The sequence below is a fragment of the Oncorhynchus keta genome, chromosome 4, assembly GCF_023373465.1.
Source record: "Oncorhynchus keta strain PuntledgeMale-10-30-2019 chromosome 4, Oket_V2, whole genome shotgun sequence".
NCBI lineage: Eukaryota > Metazoa > Chordata > Actinopteri > Salmoniformes > Salmonidae > Oncorhynchus > Oncorhynchus keta.
The window spans coordinates 12,184,300-12,192,997 of NC_068424.1; the positions used below are offsets into that span (position 1 = coordinate 12,184,300).

Below are 8,698 nucleotides of genomic sequence, written 5' to 3' on the forward strand. Positions count from 1 at the left end.
TCAGAGAGAGGTAAGGAAAGGCACCCAGGGCTCAGCATGCGCAGGTCAACACAAGGCATTACCATTTAGTGACAATGTTATCCAGGACACTTTATTTGACCCCTCTGTTATAAAGCCTCCATGTCGTAATAATGCCGTAACACATATTATTAACAGTCGGGATGACAGTTCATGTCACTAGTTTTTGTCATTACGGGTGTTGCCATAAGCAACATAACATTAACTGTCTGCTATATGGCATTATGGAGGCGTCATGGAGGCTATATTAGGAATTCACTCAAGACATTAACTCCTTATGAGTGTCAGTAGGAACATTGCGTCATGTGAAACAACCATCATGGAATGCCTGTTTGGGGAGGAGAAGAAGAGTTGTGTTTCTGTGGACATCTCATGTACTTGGAAATCATGGTTGGGGTCAATTCCATTTCAATTCAGGAAGTACACTTACATTCTAAATGTCTTCCAGGCTTTTCGATTTGGAATTGAAATTTGGTTCACTTTTTGAGTTGACTGGAATTTAAATGGAATTGACATCCAACCCTGTTGGAAATAAACCTGTTGGTTCTTGACTTATTCTCTTCGTAACATTTCCATGGGAATGTGTTGTCAGAATTTGGGATGAGCCTCCAAACAGAAATGTTCTGTGTTGAGCTGTGATGTTATGCCTTTCATAGACTCCTGGTGTGTTTACACCCTAAGACAAGGCCATTGTGTTTCGGGGACCGGTTTATATATTGAAATAACTGTTGTGTGAACAATATGATTGTATTATTACCGTCTCACTATATAAAGGGACATGGAACCATTTCCTTGAGTTCTTCCCTGTGAAATCAGAGATAGATCTCCCCTGCTGCTGCTTGTATTAAAGATTGTTCTATTATACAATTATATAGTAATATAATATAATAATAATAATATAATAATAATAATAATAATAATAATAATAATAATAATTATATAGTAATATAATATAATAATAATAATATAATAATAATAATAATAATAATTATATAGTAATATAATATAATAATAATAATAATATAATAATAATAATAATAATAATAATAATAATAATAATTATATAGTCTCTGCATTAATCTTTGGATGGAATTTTCCTCAACAGTAACACGGGTCCTGCTCCAGTTTCAATTAGTACACTATTTGCTTTTCCCTGTCAGATTAAAGGTCTTTGTCTCACACGTTGAGCTTCTGCCTCTCAGCCCAGATAGCCTCTACCTCTCAGCCCAGATAGCCTCTACCTCTCAGCCCAGATAGCCTCTACCTGTCAGCCCAGATAGCTTCTACCTCTCAGCCCAGATAGCATCTCCCTCTCACCCCAGATAGCCTCTACCTCTCACCCCAGATAGCCTCTACCTCTCACCCCAGATAGCCTCTACCTCTCAGCCCAGATAGCCTCTACCTCTCAGCCCAGATAGCCTCTACCTCTCATCCCAGATAGCCTCTACCTTTCAGCCCAGATAGCATCTAACTCTCAAACCAGATAGTCTCTACCTCTCAGCCCAGATAGCCTCTACCTCTCAGCCCAGATAGCGTTTACCTCTCAGCCCAGATAGCCTCTACCTCTCAGCCCAGATAGCCTCTACCTCTCAGCCCAGATAGCCTCTACCTTTCAGCCCAGATAGCATCTAACTCTCAAACCAGATAGTCTCTACCTCTCAGCCCAGATAGCCTCTACCTCTCAGCCCAGATAGCGTTTACCTCTCAGCCCAGATAGCCTCTACCTCTCAGCCCAGATAGCCTCTACCTCTCAGCCCAGATAGCCTCTACCTCTCAGCCCAGATAGCCTCTACCTCTCATCCCAGATAGCCTCTACCTCTCAGCCCAGATAGCGTTTACCTCTCAGCCCAGATAGCCTCTACCTCTCAGCCCAGATAGCCTCTACCTCTCAGCCCAGATAGCCTCTACCTTTCAGCCCAGATAGCATCTAACTCTCAAACCAGATAGTCTCTACCTCTCAGCCCAGATAGCCTCTACCTCTCAGCCCAGATAGCGTTTACCTCTCAGCCCAGATAGCCTCTACCTCTCAGCCCAGATAGCCTCTACCTCTCAGCCCAGATAGCCTCTACCTCTCAGCCCAGATAGCCTCTACCTCTCATCCCAGATAGCCTCTACCGCTCAGCCCAGATAGCCTCTACCACTCAGCCCAGATAGTCTCTACCTCTCAGCCCAGATAGCCTCTACCTTTCAGCCCAGATAGCATCTAACTCTCAGGCCAGATAGTCTCTACCGCTCAGCCCAGATAGCCTCTACCTCTCAGCCCAGATAGCGTTTACCTCTCAGCCCAGATAGCCTCTATCTCTCAGCCCAGATAGCCTCTACCTCTCAGCCCAGATGGCCTCTACCTCTCAGCCCAGATGGCCTCTACCTCTCAGCCCAGATAGCCTCTACCTCTCAGCCCAGATAGCGTTTACCTCTCAGCCCAGATAGCCTCTACCTCTCAGCCCAGATAGCCTCTACCTCTCAGCCCAGATGGCCTCTACCTCTCAGCCCAGATGGCCTCTACCTCTCAGCCCAGATAGCCTCTACCTCTCAGCCCAGATAGCGTTTACCTCTCAGCCCAGATAGCCTCTACCTCTCAGCCCAGATAGCCTCAGTAAGCATGGAGTGACGAGCCAGTGTTGACACATGAACACCATTACATGCTGCAGTTTGATCTAGGGAAAAGCAAAATAGGTCAACTGAAAATCAGTTCAATGGTAGATTGAGATAGTGCACCCTTTGATGTAAGTTTAACTCTTACAGATATGTCCCTCATTTTTTATATCAGTATAAACTGATTTGAACATTGAACTTTCTCGACAGGTGAACAGAGATTATTTCATAGAACCAGCCAATCACCCTTCAGAGGCAGAGGAAGAGGACTCCAAGGCAGACATGTTGTCCTCCACGCTGGAGTCAGCTCTCGCCCCTCACTGGAGTGTCCGAATACGCAGGAACAAGCGGGGTGTCGCCTGCACCAACATTGGCGTGGTTAGCAAGGCAACCAGCGAGCCCGGACAGGAACCCCAAGGGAGTGGACTGGAAGTGGGCGAGGGGGGAACATTTTTGAAGCTGCACGACCCTCTTGGGACTGACTCTGTAGTACAACAACAACAACAACAACAGTTTTTGGAGACCAAGAACCAACGTGTTGGGGAGAGGGGGTTGACCCTCGGATCTCAAGCCCATGAGAGGGCTTCAACCCTGGCTAGCAGCAGAAGCACAGTGGGGGGCTGGTTTGAGGGGAGTACCCCCAGCCACAAACTAGACCACCCAACGAAGGCCCCAGTTTCTAATTCTGTCTCTCTGGATGTGAGTTGGGGGAGGCTGAACAACAGAGGGGTAGAAGGTGGAATTGACTTCCCTGATACTCCCACCTCTCCATTCTCTCCAAACCTGAATGTACACAGGGGAGTGTCACAGGCTGGTCGTCAAGGAGACCAGCAGTCACTGCTGAGTTCCAAACTAACAACCAGTAGCCACCTTCTCTCCCTAAGGAGGCTCAACACTATTGCTAGCTCCACCCACTCAGAGACCAACGCTCCCTCTATCTCCTCTCCAACCAATCACAGGGATGGAGAGACTTCAGGTCCACATTTCTCTCCAACTGTAAACAATGACAGAGCATCACAGACAATTAGGGCACACCTTTCCTTAACCTCATCCAATGACGGAGACAGAGAGAGGTCCAAGTCCCTCCCCTATTCAGCTTCCCCCACTTACAGGACAACAGAGAGGTCAAGGCCCCTCCCCTTACCAACTTCCAAAAACAGAGAAGCAGACACACACAGAACACACCTATTTTCAACCTCGCCCAATTACCAAAACACAGAGGGCACACCCCGTACCAACCTTCCCCAGACTTCCAGGGTTTATCCCAACAAAACCTTCCCTAGTAAGCAGACTCTTTTGTTTAGTGGTGTAGAGAGACGTCCGCCCTTAGAGAGATCAGGTGCAACCACAGTCCATCTGTCTTCCTCTCCCCCATCCCAATATGGCCACCTGGAATCTCTAAGGAGTCAGCCTCTTCCCAGAGAAACCACACGGAGGTCTACTAGCCGGAGACAATACACCAGTCTAGAGGATAGTGGGTCTAATCTCAGTTCCCCCCTCCTCAGTCCCACTACCACCACCACTATCAACCACAACAACAACAACCACACATCCAGCCTCTCAAGCACTTCTAGCAACAATAACACAGGCCCCTGCAGCACCAATGATATCACAGGTGTTAATCCCCAAAGCAGCATCAATAACTCCAATAACACAGGCCCCTGCAGCACCAATGATATCACAGGTGTTAATCCCCAAAGCAGCATCAATAACTCCAATAACACAGGCCCCTGCAGCACCAATGATATCACAGGTGTTAATCCCCAAAGCAGCATCAATAACTCCAATAACACAGGCCCCTGCAGCACCAATGATATCACAGGTGTTAATCCCCAAAGCAGCACCAATAACTCCAATAACACAGTGCAAAACCCCCACACCTCCCCATCCCAACTGCAGTCCCCTAAAACTGCCTACACCCCTACCACAACCCCCCAACCACTAATACTTAAAACCAGCTACGTCCCCAGTAACCCTACCCCCTACACCCAACCGTTGTCCCCAGCCAGCTACACCCCCATATCCCTGAGTATGACCACCACCCTGGACCCCTCTACTCCTCCCTTCTCCCCACTCAGCGCACCACCTCTTGGGGAGAGGACGTTCACAGGCAGCCTGGCCCGCTCCCCTAAGAAACACCAGTACCCGGTGGAAGAGAGGGTAACATCACATAGAGTGTGGCATGAGTCTCTGGAGCCACAACGCTCTGAGGAAACCAGTAGGAGGCTGTCACAGTCTCATTCACGTCAGAGCCCAGCTGACCTGACCAGCACTACGGCCCCAACCAGACCCATCCGTAGTGTAGGGTGTCCTGCCATCTTCACCTCCCTGAGATTGGGGAGCCCCACCTGGGCTATGTCACTTCTGTCTCCCCAAACCCCCAGGACCACCAAACTACAGGTCTGGAGGGGAGACTCAATGCATAATTTATCCATAATGCATGATACAACGGTGAAGGGGGGGGGGCGAGCTCTCTCAGAGCGTGTTAGCAACCACAATTCACGGTTCACATTCGACCACACGGGAACAGACTCGACCGCACTAGGACCACAGAGGAAGACGTCTGCCCCTCTCTCCCTTCCTGATTTTGTGAGCTTTTACAAGCCTTGGTTTAGCTCCCTGCCCTACTGCACTCTCAAGTCTTCACGAACAACCCTGGGTGAGTTCACACACACAACCTCACCACAAACCCCTCTCTCACCCTCTACTTCACCCCAAACCCCTCTTTCACCCTCTACCTCACCCCAACGCTACCCCTTCTACAGCCATCGCAGGACTGGGTCATGGGACAGTTCAAGGGTTGTTGCCTTGGAAACGGATAGTGTCATCGTCAACTCCAAACAGACCAGTGAAGACGATGTTGAGACACTTGTATACCGGATTTCTGAGATCGATTCCTCCACCATATTGGACAGTATTAGACTTGCACAACCCTGTTTTCCTCTACACACTCCAGACACACAAGTCGTCACAGATATCAAGTCAAATGAGCTCTCGCGTCTCACCGCTGACCTCTCACAATCGTCACAACACAGCCAGGTGATAGGAAGTCCCAGCTGTCAATCATACCAAAGCGCCAATGACAGTGGAGCATTAGACCCTGAGAAGGTTGTGTGTAAAATGGAAAGTTTCATTAAGAGTGCAGTGGTCCCATTACAACCTCAGAGCCCATCGAAAGTGGCAGAGAAGGGGCAGAAGGGAAGGAACAAAATGGACCTGGTGCTGAGTCGACTCCAGCCGACCTTCAGAGTCAACCATCTGGATGACGAGAGGAGGGAGAGGACACCCCAGCCTTCCTCTGTCAGCAGAGCATGTGACATTAGTGATGGCACTGACTGTAGTGAATCTAGCGATCAAGCAGAGGAGGACAGAAGGGACAGATGGAGGGAGAATGATGGCTTTATCAAACCTTCAACCTCTTTCTGGGCTGGCAGTGAGCGCACATCAGATATGACGAAGGAAAATGTTAGATGTGAACACTCACAAGGTTTAAAAGACAACAAAGAGTCTAGAAACAGAGACCATCCTCATGATATGGACCTTCCTCAATTTGAGGCTTACAACGACAAAAGCTTCACTCTACCCAGAAACCAACCTTCTAGTCCAGAGATCAGCCCAACCAGGCGACAGTTTGAAGCTTACCAAGAGGAGAGGATCAGTAGAGCCAGAAAGCAACCTCCTCAGAGAGACTTCAGCCCCGTTAGGCATCAACCCTGGGGCCCCAGCCACTCTGCAAGCCTCCCTGCCTACAGATCCTCCTCAGGCAGCCCCAGGAACACTTTCTCCGTCTTCCAATTCAGCCATGAGGACTCCAAGAACGACAATGTCTTCCATTTCAACCACGAAGATTCCAAGAACCACAATGTCTTCCATTTCAACCACGAGGATTCCAAGAACCACAATGTCTTCCATTTCAACCACGAGGATTCCAAGAACCACAATGTGTTACTCAGCCCCAGGCTTCCTCATACGAAGAAGACTACCTTTCTCTGTGAGCCAGGGGAAGGAGGGTTTGGTTCCAGGGTGGGCCAGCGTGGCAGTGAGGGACGTGTGGCCTCCTTCTCCTCCTGTGCTGATCTCAAATACGGTCTGGAGGCCGGACGTTCCTTCTCTGTGAGCTCCGTGCTCTCCAGTCGACCTTCTGGTCCTGGACGCATCTCCACCAGCCCCAGGATCAGCAGTGTCAGTTACCTCACTGACCCCTCTCTGTCCTTTGGAGAAGAAGTCATGACTTGGGATGACCTCCGGGTCAAAGGTGATTGGATAATACCAATGTGGGACACACACACAACCACTAGCCACAAAACCACTGGTGACAGCCAAGCTGTAAAAACCACAGGTGACAGCCAAGCTGTAAATAACTGGTCCGTCATTAGTGACCAGACCTCCAAAAATGAGCGTCATGCAACCACCCCTCCATCCCCTCTCTGGTCCCCAGCCTCCAGACGCATATCTCGCCCCACCAGCTCCTCCTACCCTGCCTCCACCTCCCCCACAGACCGCAGGGTGTCACAGAACAGTCTGTCCCCCAGGGGGCGCTTGCCCTCCAGGGGCTACGTCTCCAGCCTGGCTGCCTTCGAGGAGTCCGACTCAGACTCAGCCTTTGACATGGACTCTGACACAACCACAGACGATGAATACTGCCTGCCAGGTGACAGCGGCGAGAAGGAAACAGAACTGTGAGAGGAGACAATGTATAGTCTAAAGTGGGTCTGTCTGTCTCCTTTTGGTTTCCTCACATAGAAAGGAAACCTCTTAAGCTACCATCTGATTCAGAGAGGTTGGGTTAAATGCGGAAGACACAGTTGGTTTGAATGCGTTCAGTTGTGCAACTGACCAGGTATCCCCTTCCCTTTCCCTGTTTATGAACAGTAAAAACAGACTTCATTTGGTGTCCATGACAGTAAGTAAGACTGCACTGTCAGAGTGAACATAATATCATATCACAGGTTAAATGTGATGGTGCTCATGTCATCCTGGTACTCAAAGAGCAGCTTATCACATGAGCTCACCACATCCAAGACCATGGCTCTTTGTTTGTTTTGTCACAGGCTGCTCCGATATTGACCTCTCACTTGACATGTGCTGATATTTGTTAAATGATCGGTGGGAAGTGTACACTGAGTGTACAAAACATGAGTTTACCTCCCTTTTTTCCTCACCTGGAAAGAGCAGGTGGAAAGAGCAGGTGTTCATAATGTTTTCCACACTCAGTGTACATGCTGGGTTGACTGTACTACTTTATCAGCTACACAAAATGAGTTAACAATTGGCTCTGTAAAGCTATTCTATCCTGTTCTGATCAGGGCCTGTATTCACAAAGCATCCCGAAGTAGGAGTGCTGATCTAGGATCAGGTCCCTCCCGGTACATATGATTGTATTCATTGTGATCTGAAAGCCACAACTGATCCTAGATCAACACTCCTACACAGACTCCTTGTGAATACAGGCCCTGTTGTGGTTGAGCCCTGCACCTGATGAGAGGTATATCTACCATCATTAGAGTGCGTGGCGTCTACATTTAATTGCTGCTCATCAACAGGCTTTAAGATAACATCCTATATGATATACAGGGTAAATATCTTTGAGCGTTTTTGTTGTCATGGGAATGATTGTTTGCGTTTCTTTTTTGGTTATCCTTGAAGGCTTTTCGTGAAATGCTTATGTATACATTATAAACAGATCATTGTTCTGCAACTTTTGTGAATGACTTTTTATATATGGTTAACTCTACCTACATGTACATATTACCTCAATTACCTCGACACCGGTGCCCCCACACATTGACTCTGTACCATTACCCCCTGTATACAGTCTCACTATTGTTATTTACTGCTGCTCTTTAATTATTTGTGATTCTTATCTCTTACTTTTGTTAGGTATTTTCTTAAAACTACATTGTTGGTTAAAGGCTTGTAAAGTAAGCATTGTTACATGTTGTATTCGGCATTTCACTGTAAGGTCTACTACACTTGTTGTATTCGGCATTTCACTGTAAGGTCTACTACACCTGTTGTATTCAGCATTTCACTGTAAGGTCTACTACACCTGTTGTATTCAGCATTTCACTGTAAGGTCTACTAC

General features: G+C 48.0%; 1 protein-coding gene and 1 long non-coding RNA gene across 5 annotated transcripts in view; one reads left to right on the forward strand and one right to left on the reverse strand.

The window, feature by feature from the left end:
• Nucleotides 1-8,311, forward strand: part of LOC118376122 (serine-rich adhesin for platelets-like) — a 13,379-nt gene extending 5,068 nt beyond the window's left edge. For 2 of the 3 annotated variants that reach the window (XM_052500461.1, XM_052500459.1), the window contains 2 exons: nt 1-10; nt 2,824-8,311. The exon at nt 1-10 is cut by the window's left edge. In XM_052500461.1, the coding sequence (XP_052356421.1) occupies nt 2,896-7,296 (4,401 nt within the window). In that variant the 5' untranslated portion in view covers nt 1-10; nt 2,824-2,895 and the 3' untranslated portion in view covers nt 7,297-8,311. The remainder of the gene's footprint in view (nt 11-2,823) is intronic. The other variant, XM_052500462.1, reaches the window with a different exon arrangement.
• Nucleotides 1,095-2,883, reverse strand: LOC127917089 (uncharacterized). 2 transcript variants are annotated; one of them, XR_008096941.1, is made up of 3 exons: nt 2,019-2,883; nt 1,720-1,811; nt 1,095-1,374 (listed from the first exon to the last, which is right to left on the reverse strand). It is a non-coding gene; the product is annotated as an uncharacterized LOC127917089 (long non-coding RNA). The 2 variants fall into 2 exon arrangements; XR_008096938.1 differs by having other exon boundaries at nt 1,858-2,883.
• Nucleotides 8,312-8,698: the final 387 nt, after the last annotated feature.